Raw genomic sequence first — 20,547 nt, 5'->3', positions numbered from 1 at the left:
TTAAAAGAATATTGAATATTCAAAACAAATTCTCTATTGGAGAGTTGCAATTTATACTTACAACAGCAGGTGGCACTAACACCATGTCTAGCTAGTACTGCATTTAACGTTATTTTTTTTTCTTTTTTCTTTTTGTTTTGTTTGTTTTGTTTTTGTTTTAAGCGTTTCTTTTCCAAGAATAGTAACATTATCCTCATCATCTTTTTATTTTTGTTTTTCCTTCATAGTTTCATAAGCTATTTTCAGTCGTATATGGCAAATTGTTGCTATTTTAAAATGCAGACACAAATTGCCATGGACTGATGCATGAAAGTTTAAAATTTTTTTGAGGTTTGGCCCTCTCTGTAATTCATTCTCTAAATCAGATAATGTGGTTCTACTATGGGTCACTGAAACAAGAATATTCTACATCTGTGGCCTTCTCTAATCCTTGGAAAGATCAAACCACTTTTGTGGGATGCCATAGGACATGCATTTATTAGAAGGAATGTTGGAAGAAAAGACTGAGCACTGGAAGAGGCCAAGTACCCATGGTACAGAAATCATTCCCCAATTTCTTGATGGGCTTACTGGTGGTTAATTTAGCAGCAATTGTAATTTTATTTTCCAATTCTGGTTTTTCTTGCTCTCACAAGGATCTTCTGATATTTGATTTCCTATGCTGCCGCTTTTGCAACAAATGATAGTTCATTCTCTAACCCAGCCTGAGAAGCCACAGATGTTCCCTTGTGATGAGTTCTGGACTGTAGCACAGCCTGGCCTTCCTTGTGCTACTCTTATAGAAACTCTGAAAGAGTGAACTCTGAAAGAGTGAACTTGATCGCTATGTGTAAAACCCTCACTTGAAGTCGACTTTAGGCAAACCTGGGCTCGGTGCAAAATCTACGTGTGCAACCACTGCAGGCTCTCTTGCAACCAGACTTCTGTGGTTTGTGCAGAAGACCGATGCTGACAGAGATCACAACACCACCCCAACCACAGGGACAGGGCTGTCAGCTCACACTGGGCCAGGAGGTGAAGGGCGAGGTCCTGCAAGCACCTTATTTGGAGGTCAAGGCACACTGGGAGAAGAATTCAAAATGACACCTTTAGCCTGCTGCAAATCTCCCCACCCAAGGGAGTGCCCCATTGACAAACTAAAGGCCAAGCATAGCTATGCCTGACCTGTGTAAACTCTTCCACAACAAATTGGAGTCAAATAGTTTGAAAGTTAGATTCTCTTCTGTACTAAAACAGGGATGCTTTCAAGGAGGATGCAAAATTTGCAGAAACTGAAAGATCATGGTTTACAACATAGAAACAGATGTGATGAAGGGGTCCCGGTGTATTTTTCCCTCTATGATCTCCACTTACGTGTACTTTAAAACAAGTGAAGGTGCTGGGTATGGTGACATATGCCTTTGATCCTAGGGACTCAGGAGGCTGAAGCAGGGGAATAGCAAATTTGAGGCCAGCCTGAGCAACTTAGTGAGACCTATCTCAAAATAAAAAATAAAAAGGGCTTTGTAACTCAGTCTCATAGAGTATCCTGGGTTCAAGCCCTACTACCAAAAATAAAAAGAAAAAGAAAGAGAGAGAAGTAAAATATTATTTAGTATTTTTTCTGCCACTATAACAGAATTCCATAGGTTGGTTATTATACAAAGGAAAGAAATGTGTTTCTCACAGTTTCAGAGTTTGGAAAGTTCAAGAGCATATGGATAAAAAAAGCATCTGGCAAGGAAATTTGTGCTACCCTGTAACACAGTGGTAGGAAGCAAGCACAGGAGCAGAGAGGGAAACTGACCAAACCCATCCTCATTATCAGGAACCCACTATCTCCATGAGAGCTTTCCTTCATTCTCAAGGGTAGAGCCCCCATGAACTAATTGCCTCTTACAGCTCCCACCTCTTATACTGTTGTGATGCCAATTACATTTTGACCTGAGTTTTGAAGGGGACTTTCAAACGATAGCATATATATTGTGATAAAAATTTATTCAAAAATATTTGTTGTTGACTCTGTCATCCAAGTATATCATCAGCAAATAAGGACAATTTGGACTCTTCCAATTTGTTTCTTATCCCTTATATTGGATAGAGTGTTCCCTGAATGCTACTCTAGCTGTGCTACGAGAATACATTCATTTTATTTCTCTCCTCCTCTCAACCCCTTATTTCTTCCAGTACTGGGAATTAAACCCAGGTCTTGCACATGCTAGGCAAGCACTCTACCATTGAGCCACATCCACAGTCCTTTTTATTTATTTTATTATCTATCTATCTATCTATCTATCTATCTATCATCTATCAGTATTGGGGATTGAATCCAGGGGCGCTTTGCCACTGAACTATATCCCCAACCCTTTTTATTTTTTATTTTGAGAAAAGGTCTTACTAAGTTGCTGAGGCTGGTTTTGAACTCCCAATCCTCCTGCCTCTGCCTCCTGAGTTGCTGGGATTACAGGTGTCCTCTATAATATACAGCTCATTTCCTTCTTCATACTAATGGGGATACATAGCAATTCATGTTTAAGTGTGGTGCTGGTTGCTAGTTTCTCATGGATCCTCTTCTTCTATGAGAATAAGCAGAGAGCCCATTCTTAGTTCGCTAAAGGTTTGGAACAAAAATGTGTGTTAATTTTACCAAATGCTGCATTAGTCAGGTTTCCATTACTGTAACAAATACCTGAGAGAATCAACTTATAAAGAAGAGAGATTTACTTTGGCTCATGGTGTCAGAGGCTTTAGTCCACAGTCAGCTGATCCCTTGCTTTTGGGCCTGTGGTGAAGCAGTACATGGTGGTAGGGAGCTCCTGGTGGAGTAGAGCTGCTCACTACATGGATACCAGGAAGCAAAAAAGAGAAAAGAAGAAATCTGCTGTGTGCTGTGTTTGTTGTTTTTTGTTGTTGTTTGTTTTTTTGTTGTTTGGCTCGTGGTTTCAGAGGTTTTGTCCTTGGTGTGCTGACCCCGTTGCTCTGGGCCCAAGGCAAAGTAGCACATCAGGGGGAAGGGTGTGGTGGAGGAGCCTGCTTCATTCACAGTGGCCATGAAGCAGAGGAAGAAGAGGGAAGGGGTCACAGGGAAGATGAATCCTTCCAGGGCACACCCCCAGTGATCCACCTCCTCTAATCAACCCCCAGTGACCCGCCTCCTCCAGTTATACCCCATCTGCCCAGGGTTATCACCTAGTCAGTCCATTCAAACTAGGATGGACTGATCAGGTGACAGCTCACACTGTCCAGTCATTTCACCTCCGAACATTCCTGCATTAGCACAGGAGCTCTGGAAGGACACCTGACATCCACACCATAACACCTGCCTCCCGCATGCCCCTCTGAGGACAGGCCCTCAGTGACCTAAGAGCTTCCACTAGGTCTCTCCTCTTAAAGAACCCACCACCTGCCAATATCACCAGGCTGGGGATTAAGCCTTTGACACATGAACCTTTGGGGGACATTCCAGATGCAAACGATAGCAAATGCCCTTTGCACATCTATCCAGGGGATCACTCCACTGAACATCTGATGAGACCAATGCTGTTGATAAATTTCCTACTATGGAACCCCACTGCACTTTTAAAATAAAATTCACTTAGTCATCTGTGTTACCCTTTCATAACAGTGTTTAATGAGATTCACAGATACTTTATTTTGTATCTCTCCTTTTAGTTGTATCCATACACAAAAGTTTCTATTTACATTTTTGTTGTATATTTTAATAAATTTCATTGCCAGGGTTATGCTAGTTTCATGCAATAAGTTACAAAGTGTTCCATCTCTTTCTGTGGAATAGTTTTTTTTATATTCAATTGATCTACTCTTGGAATATAAAAGAGTATTTGCTTCTGTAACTAGACCTGGCCTAAAGTTCAGATGTAATATTTTGGGTTTCCTTTCTTCCTTGCTGTTTACTCAGCCGGGTTTTTATTTTTGGCTTCAATCTTGTTCACTTACATTTTCCAGGTGAATTCTGTCTTTTACTGTGGTGTTTGCAATTTATTTTGTAAAAGCCATACATTACAGTCTTATGTCAATTTGCTTCTCTATCTATAGTTCTATCTCCTCTCTTATTCCTTATTTTACATCTTTATATTTTCCTTTTATTCTTGACTCAACTCATCTGAGGAGTCTACCCATTTTTTGTATGCTACTTAAAATGGTTCATAAAGATGGAGTAAAACAGACTGCCATTTGGATTTCCTCTTATTCACATTCTAGGTAAACAGGTGGAGTCTTCGGTCTTCAAAGAATACATTGTCTGGAAGAATCCTAACATTTCTACCCAGACAACAAATTACCACAAAGATTTTACAAATAAGAAGAGTGAGTTCAAGATATGTGTTTTGGGCAAGTCACAGGAGAAATCGAAAAGCAATTCCTAGGGTCAGTGCTTGCTTGGCATTTGTGTGGGCCAAGTCCAAAGTTCATATGTACAGACATTAATAAATAGATCACTTCTAAATGGAGTTGGCATCCAGGAAGAACCTAAGTGAGTTTGTTTCTCCTTCTAAGAGACTCTGCATATGTGGCGTGAGTTATTCTTGAGAACGAACCCTGAGGCATGATACTATGGGAAGGAAGGGCTTAAGTAAGAGTAGTAACATGACTAAGAAACTATGTAAGTCTTGAACTCTGGGCTCTGTTCCCCCAGCAATTACTCAGCTCAACCAGGTAATTGTTGCAAAATATTTAAAGACAACATGAAAAAAAAAGAATTCAGGAATATTACCCAAATATGTTTCAAGGCAACTCTTGGATGGGACTGGACCTTGAGATTAAAGATTATACCAAAAAAATTTACTTTATTAACATTGCCTACATTTTAATATTAAAAATATGTTGTTAAAGTATTATTTTAAAATTTTTATTTATTTATTTATTTTTTTGGTACTGGAGACTGAAAGTAGGGGCACATTCCCAGTCCTTTTAAATTTTTTCTTTTTTAAGACAAGGTCTTGCTAAGTTACAGAGGCTGTCCTTGAACTTGTGGTCATCTTGCTTCTGCCCCCTGAGTTGCTGGATTATAGGTGTGTACCGTTACCCCTGGTATTGACCTATCATTCATGGGTTTTGCAATCACATAGTTGCTTGATTCAAAGAATACCTTTGAATATCCAGATTCAAACTCCAACCATCCAAATGAGCAGTTCCTAAAGTTTTGAATCACTTTTATTGTGGTTATAACAATTTTACACTCAATGTAATTTCTCCCAAGAAGATAAAAGAAAATGACATTCGAAAATATGAATTCTGAGGACAAAGACCAGCTAAAGACCTCATACAGCTATTCTGATCACAATGAGCTAATGAACATGAAAGCATCTATTTTAGTAAGTTTTTGCATCTGTGATCAAAATGCCAGACAAGAACAACTTAGAGGAGGAAAAGTTTAATTTATTTGGGGCTTATGGTTTCAGAGGTCTCAGTTCCTAGATGACTAACTCCATTGCTCTGGGCCCAAGATGAAGCAGTGCATCATGTAGAAAAGGTGCACACACATACCCTCCCAGGGCATGCCCCAGTGATCAGCTCCTACAGCCACTCCCCACCTGCCTACAGTTGCCACCAAGGCTATGGCTCTTATAATTTGATCATTTCACCTCTGAATATTCCTGCATTAACAAGAGCTTTAGGGGGACACCTTATATCCAAACCATAACATTCCTCCCATGGTCCCCTAAAGCTCATGTCCATCTAATAATACAAAATGCATGTAGTTTATCTCCAAGAGTCCCATGATCCTGATAGATTGAATACTACCCCCTCTGAGATCCAGCACAAACTCTTGCTGTGAGTTACTGTAAAATCAAAAGCAAGTTACATGTATCCAATGTATACTGCAGAAAGTGAAGTAGGGGCATGGAAAGAATGAATGGGGCTAAAGCAGACTGAAACCCAGCTGGCCAAACAGGTCCTCTAACTTCGCATACAGCATCTCAGACACAATGCAGGGAGATATGTTCTCCAAAGGATGTGGGTAGCCCTGTCCCATTGGCCTTGCTGGTTGTGGTGCACATGACTTCTCTTTTAGCTTGACTCTCTCCATAGTCAGCAGCTTTTCTTGGCAGACAGTTCACATTACTGGCATCTCTTAATTCATGGGGTCTACTGTCCAGCTTTGGCTTCTCCTTCACAGCTTCATGGATCAACTGCTCAGGGCCAGCCTGCAAGGACTCTGAACCTGCTACACTCTGCCTGGCTTCCCAGATGTTCCTTTGAAATTTTAGTGGAAGCCTCCATGATCCCTTAACTTTAGCATCCTGCATTACTACAGAACCAGCATCATGTGGATGATGCCAAGTTCTGCTGCCAGCTCTTGCAATACCTGGGTCCCCTGGAATCAGGGCTGCAGCAGGTTCTGAGTGCCTTTGTGGTTCAGCATGGTGAACTAACTTCCTCTGTGCAAGCAGGGAATCCCCATGATATCTTTTCAAAGGAATTTTCACTTTTACACCCCTGAGCCTGTGGTGGGTGTGGTCTTGCAAATTCCTGAGATACCCTGTTGCATCTTTTCTATTGCCTCTTTATGAAATACTTAGCATCTCTTTAGGGGCTGTAATCTCTCCAGCAAGCACAACTTCCTTGGCCCCAGCTTTACATGAACTTTTCTGGTCAAATTGCAAGTTTTTCAAATTCTTTAACTCTGTTTTCTGCTCCCATTTCTAACAATGAACATGGCTAACAATAGCCAGCAACTCCCAAGCCACTGAATGAATATTGTACTGTCTTAAAATTTCCTGTCAGATTAATTAGTCCATCACTTTTAAATTCAGACTCACACAAAGTCTCAGGACATGAGAAAAATGTAGCCAAGTTCTTTGCCAGAATATAACATGAGTAACCTCTAGTTCAATTCCAAAAAGAGTCTTTATTTCCCTTTGAAACCTCATGAAACAGTCCACATTCCTATTGGTATTCTAGTCTACTGAGCTCCCACTGGAATCACATATTAAGCTCAACTTACAACTTTATAAAGTCTTTCCAGCTTGCATCTCTAAACTTCTCAAATTTCCTCCTCCAAACCAGCTCCAGTCTTCTGAACTACATGGTTAGGTTAATCACAGCAATGACTCCACTCTCAGTATCAATTTCTGTTTTTGTTAGCTTTTGTATTACCATGACCAACATACCCAACAAGAACAGCTTAGAGGAGGAAAAGTTTATTTGGGGCTCACAGTTTTAGAGGTTGTAGTCCATAGATGGATGACTCCATTGCTCTGGGCCCAAGGATGAACATATCATGGGAGAAGGGCTCAATAGAGAAAATAGGCTCAGCTCACAATGGGGTCAGGAAGCAGAGAGAACGAGAGAGGGGAAAGGGCCGCAGGGAAAATTCATTCTTCTAGGGCACATCTCTGATCCACCTCCTCCAACAATATCCCACCTGCTTAGTTACTACCTAGTCAGTCCATTCAAATCCAAACAATAATAGCCATCTAAGAATGTTTCCCATCTGGTACTGGTTCTATAATTTTGAAGTCTACACCTCCCTTCCAAGTCCCCTACAGTAATTTCTGGAAGATCCTGGGTTGTGTTTCTCAGTGCTCACAGATTAATCTGGCTGCTTGTTTTTCTTATGCTCTGACCTTCACCAGGTGGCATTCTTTAGTCAGATCCCCCGCTGTTTCTGCTGGGATGCCCGTGAGAATACCACCTCCCTGCTCTAGAAGTCTCCTTGTTCAATGACTACCACAGAAGTCTTGTGCGTGCTACTGTCTCCTAGAGGTTCGTTGCGTTTTTTATTTGCAGCTCCTGTCGTTCAGAACAGAGCTCAGACAATCCCCAAACAGATCTTCACTGCTGTCAGCAGTGCCTCATCCTGCCACCCTCTGATTTCTAAGGCCACCTTTTCTATTTGGGATTCTTCTCTCACGGAGACTTCTCTTCCAAGGGCTTCTCCCAAACCCTCATGCAGACACTCCTTCAGTGGGAAAGTTCCCAGGCTGCCTCTTCTGTCAACCTGCTCCTTTACCTGGAGGACCCAGCCTTCCCACCCACCTGAAGAGGTGACAGTCATAGTTTAGAGCATGGTTTAGGAGCTAGCAAATGAAGGCACCAGGGCCAAATCCAGTCTCCCACCTGTTTCTTGTACAGTCTGAAAGTTATGAATGTCTTTCATGTTTCTAAATGATTGGGGAAGAAAACCAAAGAATATTTCATGCATATGAAAATTATGTGAAATTCAAATTTTGCATCTACAAATAAAGTTTTATTGGAACACAACCACATTCATTTGCATATCATCTACAGCTGCTTTCTGTTATAATTGCAGAGTTGTTTGCAAAAAAGTAAAAATTCTATGTTCTCTGTGTGTGTGTGTGTGCGTGTGTGTGTCTATCTGTCTGTCTGTCTGTCTCTCTCTTTTCCCTTCCAGTAAAACTCTACTGACCTCTGGTTTCTAGCACATTCTAGAGTCAGGTTGCCTGGGATTTGGATTTAGTTTTATCACTAATCACCTATGTACAATTTATTAACATCTTCTAAGCTACAATTTCCACCTTTGTAAGGTGGGGATGATAAGAGTTGGTTTTATTTCATTAGGTGGTATGAGGAGTCAGGGAAAAGTTGGTCCATACACATTAGTTATTATTGTGACTCTACAGCTGGCAACCGAAAAAATGAAACTGTTCTAGTATTAAATAAAACCTCTAGATTGTTTTCTTAACTGACCACCCAGTGATAGGAAGAAAAATCTGCTGAATATGATAGTTATCTAAGTAGTTATCCAATCTTAGTGTCACTGTGACCAAGGAACTCTGATGAAACTTCACTCTTGTCACACATAAAGGTCAAGTTTAGGCAAATACCTTCTTATTATTGCTAGTATCCCATAAACCTCAGCAAGCGAGTGGTTTTGTTTATTTTGTTTTGAAGAAGACTGAATACAGTTTTCAATATTTTTCATGTTCTGTGGTCACTGTTTACGTGAATACATGATTCTCTATAATTACATTGTGGCATATATAGCTTAATTATTTTCACTTAAGCTTAAGCCATAATTTTTCCTTATTGCTTCTTAGTTTTTATTATTATCTCTTGTTTTAAACTGTTTGATGAAGTATTTTAAATGTATATAGGAATCTTTCAAGATCTAAGATCCAGCTGGGCATGGTGGCGCATGCCTGTAATCCCAGCAACTTGGGAGGCTGAGGCAAGAGGATGGCAAGTTCAAAGCCAGCAGTTTGGTGAAGCCCAGAACAACTTAGGGAGACCCTGTCTCAAAAAGGGCTGGGGATGTGGCTCAGTGTTTAAGAGCACCTGGGTTCAATCGTAGTGCCCCCTTCAAAAAAACAAACAAACAACAACAAAAAAAAACAACAACTAAGATCTACTAGAGTTTTTTTTTTTTTTTTTAAATCAAGTAGCTTTGATTCTATCTCGCCTGACTGCAGATCTGGTTTTCAACAAATTAATAACTTCATTTTGTTCATATCATCAGCCTCTCTCCATGGTAGTCTCAGCTAATTTAGAAATTCGCAACAAACAGCATTCTAGAAGCAAAACTAACAGTGTTTTGCTGAGTCTGTGAAAAGGTAAAAGTGCTGACCAAGCACATGACAGGGGCGAGGAGAGTGACGGCCTTAGAACTCTGACCATCATCTCCCCATCCATCAGGGAAATGGGCCCCCCAAAGCCGCATGACAGAGCCAGGACAGACCCCAGGACACTTGGCACCACATCATCTGGGGATATAGAGTGGAGAGTAATGCAAGGATACCCAGGGTATATGAGAAAGTGTTTGTGGGACCGAAAGACCCATCCAGCTCATGGCCCCAAATCCCAATGCATCGCCTGCTCCCTGGCTCACAGAGAAACCACACTGCTCCAAAGCATTTGCCCTCAGAAGCCTGCAAAACAGCTCAGAAGCAATTACAATTTATTTATCTCTGTTATTATGTTTTGTAGTTCCAGCAGCCATTCTCTCATCAAAGAATGATTCTCCTTTATCTGGGGTAGAGGTGGGGGACACTTTTTAACAGAATCCATAGGTAGGCTCTCACCAAGAAGCCACCAATCTGCCAGAGACTGGGAAGTGAAGCTCTGGTCAACTGCCTACACATCCCTTCAATCCATTCTCTCAGGAATTATCAGGGATAATCACATATTCAGGTCAAACCAGCATCCAAATTCTTGTATCCTCATTTCTTTCTCCAAGGCTCCTTTGCCCAGAGCATGCCAACATGCGTGTGTGTGTAAGTGTTTGTAGTTGTCTGGGCTTTGGAATGTGAAGATCCCTGGTTGTGGAATAAGCTTATTGCTTCTTCTGAAAAGATATCAGAGGAAAAAGAAAAGGATATTTCTGGGAAGCCTGCTGTCATTCCACCTACCCATCTGGCTGACTCTCTAATTTTAAGCCTCATTTTTATAAAAAAGACTTTGAATAGCTCTGCTTTTATGATTTAAATGGACTTTCAAACTGGGATTTAACCATCTGATATAACAAAGTGGGTGGACTTAGTCTTTAGAGGAAAAAGAATAAACATACTGAAAGCTGTAATTAAAATTTTCCGCTTTCCTCCAACTCTCTTAAGGCAATTATTGTCAGCCTTGAAATCTCCAGTGCCCAAATTCAAACCTCTAGTTTTGGAAAAAGGCTATAGTGAAGGGTGGGGTGAGGCAGTTGATGTTGTTTTGGTAGAAATCAAGTTCCGCTGGCTCAGAGTATTCACACTCTGATGTGTATTAATTTTAAAAATATGTCCATGGCTAGAGGACAGATATCATCCCGGTTCCCTGAAGACAGACAACTGCAGTAACTCTGAGAAGTCAGAGCAGGCAGGTCCTCTGGTGCAGGGTAAAGGGATTTGACTCCTAACAGTCCACATGGGCTGTCGCTGGCAAGGTGACATAAAGGGTGAAAACGAGGTAGAGATCTGAGAAGGTGCGGGGAGACAACCCTGTTCTCCAGTTGTTCAAACTCTGGACCGTAATGTCATCTTTCACCAACCCTGTTCTCATACCCAGGGGGCCACTGCCAAGGTATTGTGGGCCTCAAGCGTACCCAGTGAGAAGCTGGATCTGAAAATATACAAGTAGGTCTTTTTTGGTCAAGTGTTCCAGGAACATATGCTGATGAAGCACTCTGAGGGGGGCACTACTCCCCCCCTCTGTTCACGCAGCCCTCTAGTAGGTTCTCCCTCAGTGGGTCATCCTGAGCCACTGACATGACCTTCCAGCCACATGGGTTCCTTTGCCCCTTGAAACACTATTCATACCACCACTGGCAAGTTAAATCAGGTCTCCAGTTGGTTCAAACCCCTAGGAAAGTCTCTTGTGGTACTTGGGGTTCTTAGCAATGTATGTTCTCAGGACTGTTGTGGTCCTTCATCTGACTACCTGCCTCATGGACCAGATCTCCCCTGGCCTCTTGGTTCTCACTACCTAGGATTCCTGGCTGGCTTTGGACCCTGGCAAACACACTCAGTGCCTTTGCATTTGCTGTTCTTGCTGTCCAGAGCTCTGCCCCTCCTCCTCACTTCCTCCAGTCCTGTCCTGCTCCTCAGACACCTTCCCAAGGCCCTCTCTATATATAAACAGCAGCGTCCACACACACTGTCCTTGTGCTGTGGGTTTTCCTCCACAGGCTTGTCCTCATTTGGTATAAGTCTATTTGTTCTGGTCTTACTTGTCCCTTCTCCTTGGTAAGCTCTGTGAAGTCAGGGATTTTACTTTATCCATTGCAGCGCCTCCATTCTTGGAACAATGCCTGACACCCAGCAGGAACTCAAGTATTTGTGGGAAGAAGGGAGAAGAAATTACCTAACCTGAGGAATTCAGTTCATCAAGTCATTGATGGACTAAGAGAAATTATTTCGCGGAAGATGGGGCACTCCTTCTGGTTCTCAAGTCTAAAGTGACAGACTAAAGCATTTCTTTAAGTTATCATTAGATGTTGTGAATTGGTAATGTACTGATTGATAGAGAGAAAAGTAACTCCTAGAGTTTACTTCCCAAGGAGTAAAAATGAGATTTTTTCCTCTTTTTTTTTTTTTTTTTAATGAAGCCTGGCTTCACAAAAAAAAAAGAAAAAAAATATCACCAAGTGCACTAATACTCCAATCATGTGTTACTATCCTTTACTACATGTTTTTCTTCTTTTCCTGCTCCAAATAGGCAAGAAAACCTCCACAGACTACAAGGACAATAGAATTTCTCGCAAGAGGTATTTTCTCAGACAGTGAAATTACGGGCTATTTACTCCATGCACGACTTTCTTTCCAAGGGTGAGGCAGCAAGGAGCCGCCAGGACAACCACCCCACCTTCTCTTTCTCCAGGTCTCTCCAGGGGGCAGTGGGTTTCTGGAGGGAGTGCCAGAGAGGGCGCCACCTGCAGCCCAAGGCGGCTCCAACGCGCGGTCCTTGCTTTCGGATCCTCATCAATAAAACAGCAGTGAAGGAGGAAGGCCAGGGTTGTGCCCGAGAACCTTCCCTGCAGGGGTGCTCTACATGTCACTAGCCAGTTGGAAAAAGGTGGTCTTGGGGCGGACTTTCCCCCTGGGCGTGAGAATCTGCATTCCTTCACCTGGGGAGGAGTCCCGGTGTTTCGGGATCCCGGATTTCCAAATTAGGGCTTTCTACATAATTTCCCGCACAGAGGATCCCCTAGGAAACGACTTGATACTCTGAAGCGCCCGTCTCCCTTGCACCGGTTCCCTGTTTACCAGAAGCCCAAAGTCCTGCTTTCACCGCGGCCCGGCGGCCCCGGATCGCGCCTGCTCCGGAGCCGGGCTTCCGGCTCTCGCGGTGTCCGCAAAGTTCCCGGGGTGGACGCGGAGTGCACTGCTCATTCACTCACCGCGGTTTACCGAGCGCCCGCGGAGTGCAGGCGCGGCGGGTGCGGGGGGCGAGAAGAAACCCTCCCAGCTCCTTCCCCGTCCGCGACCCCCGCGCGCAGGGAGCGCAGCCCGCACACCGCGCCCGGCTGTGCCCAGCGCCTGCAGCGCAGCCCGGCGCCCGCCCCGCGGGGTCCAGCCTCCCGGGCTTCCTCCGGGAGGGGAGGGTGGGGAGAGGAGGAGACCCCCGTCCGCCCTGGGAAGCGGCTCCGGCCGCCGCGAGGCGGAGCCGCAGCCGGTCAGCCTGCCGGGCGCGGGCGGGAGAGGCGGCGCCAGCGGCTCGGGGCTCGGAGGCGGCCCCGGCGGGCGGAGGGCGCGGCCGGCGGGAGGGGCCGGGGCGGCGCCGGGAGGGGCGCGCTCGGCGGCGGGGCCGCCGGCCCAGCAGGTGACCGCGGGCGGCGCGGCGGGGAGACGGCCCGCGCGGAGTCGGGGCGAAGTTTGCCGGAACATGGCGGAAGGGCCCGGGGCGCGCAGGAGCGCGCGGTGGCGGCCGGCGCCCGAGGAGCTGTAGCCGCCGCCGCTGCCGCTGCCGCCGCGGCCGCGGGGCGAGGTCGCCGCCATGGCCCGCTGGATCCCGACCAAGAGGCAGAAGTACGGGGTTGGTGAGTGCGCGCCCCACCCCGCCGCCGCCAAGTTCGCGGGGAGCGGCCGGACCGAGCTCGCGCTGAGTCGGGCCGCCTGGCGCCGCGCGGGGGTCGGGGACCCGGCTCCCGCCGCCCTCGGCTCCGACCGCCGCAGTTGGGGGCCGGAGGGGATCGCAGCCTCTCCCGTAGCGCCGTGGGGGAACTCGCTCCGGGCTGGGGAACCCGAGTGGCTAGAAGTGCAGTTGAGCTTCGGGACAGGGGTCCGGCTCCCGAGTCCCAAGCTGCAGCACGGTGCGGGTGGGAACGTCCAGGCGAGGCAGCGCGGGTGGCCCGCTGGGGCCCCCAACTCTGCAGCTCGCGCGCTGCGTCCGGTCCTGGTGGCTCCTGCAGTACGTAGCCCGCCGAGGGCGGCGCGGGGCAAGGTCGCTTGCGGTGCCAGAGCCTCCGGCTTCCTCCTGCACTTTCCTCCTGAAAGTGAGTTGTTGGGGTGGCCAGCCGCCCCGGGACTCGGGTCTTGATAACAGTTGTAGGCGGAATGCGAAGCTGAAGTTGCGGTGTGGAGGTGGCGGAGGGACAGGAAGTGTAGCGTGGGAAGGGGTGGCCGGGACTGGGGGTGCGGACACTCGTCCCTCTCGAGCGCGGGGAGAGGAGTGAGACGGACTGCGGAGCCCCGAGCTTCCCCGCGGGGCACCCTGAGCACTTTCCATGGGGCCAGCGGGATCCCGGCCTGCACTGGCGCGGGGCATTGGTGACCGCGGTGCCGGCGAGCCGCGGTCACCCGGGGGCTCTTGTGATGGTGGCGTGGATCCGAAGCGGTGGATGTGCCCGGCTTTGCCCAGGTGGAAAACCGCGATGCTTTCACTTTTTATCGAGGAGTGAGGTGGCAGAGGTCTGGAGGGAGGCTGCTGCCATCAGCCCGGCGGTTAGCAGGGCACTTAGACCTGGAAGGGAGCCTCTCCTAGAAACAGCTGTGTGTGCTGAGAATTCGCCACTTCCTCTCGTTCATTCATTCGTCCTGTTTGGAATTTAATCGTACTCCACTCTCTCCCGTGCCCCACTTTCCCCTCACCTCCTGGTTATGGGGGAGCAGTCCCGAAGGTTCGCTTCTGTGCTTTGACAGCCAACTCAGTTTCACAGGCACTGAACATCTGTAGGTGTCTCCGTGGCCGTGAGTCAGGTTTTTTTTTAATCCTTTCATATTTACTATATTCTTAGATTAATCCAGAGTGTGAGCCTGCCGTGTGTATAAATATCCCTCTATTTCAAAAACTTTTTTTTTTTTTTTTTTTTTTTTTTTTTTGCCTTTAAGTTACTTTTAGAATCTTTGCTCTCTCACTTGGCTTCAACTCAGAAGGGAGTAGGGATATTTCTTCTGCACCAGATCACCAGCTCATGGTTCAGTCCTGAGGCTTCACAAGAGACAGGGACTCCTCACCAGGTTCCCTAGTAAGTAGTCAATAATTATGGAAGTGATCTGCTCAAAAGTAGCTGAGGGGCAGGGTATAAGTAATGTGCCCCAAGCCTTGGGTTCCATCTCCAGCATCAATGCATGGGGGCGGAAAAAGGTGAAATCAATTAATTTGAGTGTTATGGACTGCTAACTGCTGAATGAAATCATATTCAGCAGTGCCTTATCACCGATTACTAATTACAAAAATGTTATCAATTCCAATTTTGCTTAACTAGGTTAAAAGCTGTTTCCAAAAATATGACTTTGGTGTGATTAATGTAAACATGTTCCCCAAAAATGTGGTTTTTATTGCTATAGTCACAGGAGCAAGTATGATATGTTTTCTTTTTAATTTCCACCCCCATATTCTGGAGTCAGTTTGGTGTTACTTATCATCAGTCAAGAAAAATATTTGGATTGCGTAGGGCACTAGCGTTAGCAGAACTGCCTCAGGAGGTAGTTTGGGACATTTACTTGCCTAGACATGATAGATTCTGGTTGGTGTGAATTTGACCCAAGAACCCACAGTTAGAACTCAGTAACTGAAGCCTCGACGCCATTGTTGGAAATTGCCTTGTTGTTGGATTCCCTGGCTGCTTGGAAGCCTTCCCTGGCCTACAGGACAGTCTTCGAGTCCGAGTCCCAGAGTCAGGGTTCCACCTCTTCGCATTATCTCACTGCTGCTTTCATTGTCCTCTAGAGCAGTGTGTAATGGAGAGCCCCGGTTTTGGACTTGGCTTCCATCATGCTTGGCATGTCCCCTGTGGAGTGTTCACTCCCGATTCTGCATCCCTCATTCCGCGCCCACTGTCTCCTCCAAATTTGCTTTTTGCTGCATCTCGCCAAACCTCTGTCACAGTCCCTGTATTGTGCCACGACTTAGGTGCGGCTCAGCCTCGTGTGCTCATCAGTGACACAGAAGGTGATGGTCTTGCTATCCTTGTCACTCAGGGGGTATACCAGGTGTGTGTAGCCTCCTCTTTATTCACGACATCACTGACCGCAGTCAGCTGAGTTCCGAACCTATGAAATGGAAAATTCCAGAGAGAGACTACACAATCATACATTTTATTACTGTATATTGTTGTAATTATTCTCTTTTATCATAAGTTATTGTTGATCTCTGACAGTGTCTAACTTATGACTTGGACTTTCTCATAGGCATGTATGCGTAGGGAATAACAGTATGTGCAGTGTTCAGGACCAGAGTCTTGTCTGCTGGTGCATGTGGTATGGTTCCTGGGTGGCCCTTGCATGACTCAGAGCTAGCCCTGCTGGGGCTGGCGCGTGGTAGAGGAGTCTGCAGGGCTATAGCACGAGGACAGAGCTTCGGTCTGCCTTCGAATTGTGTCCGGTGAAGCTAGCGGTCTTCCTATCTCATTTTCTCTTGGTGCTTTCTTGTCTTTTCCTGACATGGCCTAGATTTTTCTATAGGGACTCCAGTGTAGTTGGTCTGGGAGTTCTTAGTCTTTGAAAGCGTGCTGTTGGCTCAAACTCTGGTATTAAGTGTGTCTAAGTGGCCCATGTGTGTTAGCTGTGTTATTGAGTGAGAGGACCATAGGCTTGAGTCTTGGAACTTAAGAGTACTCTGGTTCTCCAGTGTGAGGTGCTTAGTGCTAAGTGCTTAGAACAAGTACTCCTTCCTGGAGCCAGGCTACATTTTCTCTTCATTCTTGTTTCCTTCCTTTTTCTTTTACCTCCCTCTCCCTCTCTCTCTCTCTTTCACATATATAAAGATACAAAATTCTATTTGAATTTTAAGCAGATATTAGTGATAATTATGAAAATTGTTTTTGGAATTATTGAAACCTATTTTAAAGGCTGCTTTCATACAAACCATTTTGTCAAGAACAGCTACACATTATGTTTACTATGAATTCTTTGCAGAGCAATACATTATTGCATGTTGGGGTTTCCGATATTTCTTTCTGTAGTGTGATTAAAGGTAGTTCAGGGAAATATTAGCTCTTCAGTGGTTTAGTTGTGCTTGCCCCAATTAGTCCAAAAGCATCTGAGTGTGGAGTAGATCCTTGCATGCTGATTTAAGATGAGCCCACCTCTTGGGGATCTTTGTTAATGCTTCCAGGTGTACTGATGCTGCTTCTCCGACTCTTCCTCTCTCTGGACACCGTATTCCTCATGCTCTAGCTAGGGTGTGACAGTGACCTGGGGGAAGGGTTCTTAGAGTGACTCACCCAGTTTCCTTTTAAGGAGAGGAACTTGGTACTGGGAGAGGTAAAGTGAATTGCTTCACACAGGGAGCCCTTGCCTTTCGGGGGCATGCACCCCTTGGCAAACCATGAAGCCAGTGGGCCCTTAGAAAGATGTTTCTAAATGCATCAAGCAAAGTACAAATGATCGAAAATGAGGCCCATCGTACTGAAATAAGGTGGTCAAGCTCCTTTTCAAACTTTCTGATATTATAATATATGTGCTTCTTTATTAATGCATTAAATAGTGAGATCCAGATTATAGCTACCATAATTTTGGATTAGTGATGAGAATATATGATTTTCCAAGATATCTGCAGTCATCATGATACAATATGAAAATACCTGTGGTTTCTGTTGGTGACAGTGTCACAGGCACTACTAGGTCAACTCTGGCTTACTGTTTGTAGTCATAAGTGAGGAAAATGCTGAGTGTCAGTTGGAAAGAAGTAATGTAGCTTTCATTCTTAGTCAAGTTCTTGGATCCTCTGAATTTGAGCACAGATTATGTTAGTCACCTTTCGTGGGTATGATAGAATACAGGACTGGAACAATTTGGAGGTAGAAAATTTATTTTGGGTGCACAGGGTCAAAGGTTCAGTCCATGATGGGCTAGCTCCATGGCTCTTAGCTCAAGGTGAGACAGAACATCATGGCAGAAGAGGTTGGGAGAGGGAGGAGGGGCTTGAGAGAGGAAGGGAGAGGGGAAGGCAGGGGAGAAGAGCCAGGGGGAAAATATATAATCCCCAAGGCACACCCCACCTGTTTAGAGTCACCACCCAGTAATCCTTTCAGATTATTAATCCATCAAATGGATCAGTCCACTCTGAGGCTGTGACTCTCATAACCTAATAACTTTGTCTTGTGCCTTGACTTTGGAGGTTTTTGGGCATACCTCATATCCAACCCCCTTAAGAATCTTTGGCTGATGATCACACAGCTAATTAGTTATAGAACCATCTGAGCAACAATGACAATAGTGACACTTGTCCATTACCTCTCTACCTGCGACATGGTGCTAGACATTATGTAATTGTATTCACCTGAGGAAGTCCCTGCCCTCATGTGTCACGTTCTAACAACACTGAGGCTAAGAGAGAAAGGACAAGAAAGTTAGTATTCATTAAGAACTTACTTTGTGAGGTACTGTTCCAGACTTTTCTGACCAAGTTCTTTCTGCATCCTTTATTTCATTATGGTGCAGGGACGTGAAGGGGGGTTTTTTCAGAGGGTCCGTGAGATTAAAAGTTGTTGCACAATAATGCCAAGATGTCATTGGCCTCTTTTCATTTTCTCCTGAGTGTATGTGGAATTTCCCAGAGGTGACATGGCGTGTATGGTGGCATCAGACGGACACGGTGGCATCAGACAGACACAGAGGCAGGTGGGAGGAGCTGGCCATCCTCTGAGAAGCCACATACTAAAGAGATAGATGGAAGTGCCAAATAATGCCACGCTTCTAAGTGGTTTGGTTTGGAAAAAACAGATTTATAAAAGTCCTGTTGTGGTTGCTAATGTGTGTTGGGTTGTGGTGATTTTAAATTAACATGTCTTAAGAGTGTCAATCTGGATTTCTCACATGGAAACTTAAGATAGGTGTAACTTACACAAATGGAAGCTCTTTGGGGGTCCTCAGTAACGAAGAGCATACAGGGCTCTTCACAGGTGTGAGCCCTGCTGCTTCACCTGTCATCTTGTGAGATCATCCTGGTCGCACTGTGAGATACTTCTGTCCCCTTTTCCAGATAGGAAAATGAGGTCCACGGAAGATAAATTTCCCACCCACAACCATGTAATCTCACTCCCAAACCAAAGTGTGTTTCCAAGCTCCAGCTGTTCATCTGCCACCTGATCCTTCCCGGGTCCAGTGCCATTGTGGGACACCTCCTTGCCGAGGGCCACGCCTACTCTCCACCTGCAATGTTTTCTATGTCGTATTTTCTTCTCTTACCTAAGCAGTCATTGAAAAAGAAATCCTTGTGACTTTCCTGGCACTCACCCTAGAAAGAAGCAACTGTGCACATAAAGGCCACATGAATAGAAGAACAGAGTGTGGGATTCTGGCTGGACCCTGTCCCCCGTCAAGACCAGAACGAGTCCTGCTTTTCTTTACTGAAGAGCAGGGAGGCTGGTGCACAGCGGAGTCTTTCTGTTCGCTAGGCGGTCAGTGCTCATTTGTGGCGGTGGTGTCCTATAAAGTCACAGCGAGTCCTGAGTGAATACACGAGGCCCTCCTTCTCCTTGGTTTTGCTTTCCAGTCTTAGTTACCCGTGATCAATAGTCGTCTGAAAGAATCAAATGGAAAATCCCAGGGATGAGCAGCTCCTACGTTTTATTTATTTATTTGATGCTCTAGATTGGCCCAGAGACTTGTGAATGCTCAGCGTACACTTTACCAGCAAGCGACAACCCAGCCCACAATTCATACGTTTTAAAGTGTGCCCTGTTCTCAGCAGCGTCATGCAGTCTCTTACCTTTTGGCTCCATGGTGGCCAGGACAGGCGTCATTCCCTTCTCCAGTATCCATGCTACCCACCTGTCAGTCTTCAGGACCCATCTCACTTATCCATTGACGGCCGCAGTATGGGAAGGCTTTTGTTCAGGTGACCCTTATTTTACTTAATGGTTCCAAAGTGCAATAGCTTTATTGGGCACTTTTATGACAGTGTACTATCATGGGTGTTCTATTTTATTATTATTTTGTGTTAAAATCTTAACACGGCTAGTTTATAAATTAAATTTTGTCATAGGATATATGTATGTATAGGAAAAAACAAGTCTGTGCAGGCTTCCGTACTAGCCTCAGCTCCATGAGGATTGGGGAGCAGTCACCCCAGGGGTGAGAGCACCTGTCTTGAGCCAGTGCTTCTTGCAGACATGTGGGGAGGTCCTATGTGCCTCTGGTCACAGCATTTTCATCCGTCCACCAACACACCACCTTATTTTACGTGTTTCTATTTAAAGATACCTCATGTAGAGTTGAGTTGCTAAAATTGAGCTCGCAGCCCACGGGGCTATAACATACTGAACAAAGCTTATCCAATGGATGCATTTTATCCATCAGATCCATCAGCGCCTTCTGGTGCTCAAGAAGGTTAACACTTCAACTCTACTTTCCAGGGCTGTTTTTAAACAAAATGACAAGGAAAGCACAACAGCCGTAGATAGACCTTGAAAAGGACGTTGAGCTGCATCAGGAAGGCAGAGCATCACCCTGCTTGCTCTCAGCTGGGAACCTGCACATTATTTTTTGTTATTCTGCCCAGGTCTGTGAAGGGTTGGGAAAGCATCAGGAGTTGACTGTGGGATTACAAATAAACTTTGGTGAGCAGGCAAATTCACACATACGGAGTCATCAAATAATCAGGATCAATTGTAGTTAGAAGACAATCAGCTGGGCCCAGTGGTGTCATCCCAGCGACTTGGGAGGTCAGGCAGGAGGATTGCTTGAGCCCCGGGTTCAAGACCAGCCTGGGCAACACAACCAG

General features: G+C 45.4%; 2 protein-coding genes across 3 annotated transcripts in view; one reads left to right on the top strand and one right to left on the bottom strand.

Moving 5' to 3' along the window:
- The window catches only part of LOC124982178 (formin-like protein 20), a 60,662-nt gene extending 47,251 nt beyond the window's left edge, over nt 1–13,411 (bottom strand). For both annotated transcript variants that reach the window (XM_047548436.1, XM_047548435.1), the window contains exon 1: nt 12,779–13,411. In XM_047548436.1, the coding sequence (XP_047404392.1) occupies nt 12,779–13,376 (598 nt within the window). In that variant the 5' untranslated portion in view covers nt 13,377–13,411. The remainder of the gene's footprint in view (nt 1–12,778) is intronic.
- Nucleotides 13,144–20,547, top strand: part of Dock5 (dedicator of cytokinesis 5) — a 192,991-nt gene continuing 185,587 nt past the window's right edge. The window contains exon 1 of the mRNA XM_047548434.1: nt 13,144–13,417. Coding sequence (XP_047404390.1) covers nt 13,375–13,417 — 43 coding nt within the window. The 5' untranslated portion in view covers nt 13,144–13,374. The remainder of the gene's footprint in view (nt 13,418–20,547) is intronic.

This window comes from Sciurus carolinensis, chromosome 4 (genome assembly GCF_902686445.1).
Source record: "Sciurus carolinensis chromosome 4, mSciCar1.2, whole genome shotgun sequence".
Taxonomy (NCBI): Eukaryota; Metazoa; Chordata; class Mammalia; order Rodentia; family Sciuridae; genus Sciurus; species Sciurus carolinensis.
This window is presented reverse-complemented; position numbering and strand designations above follow the sequence as displayed.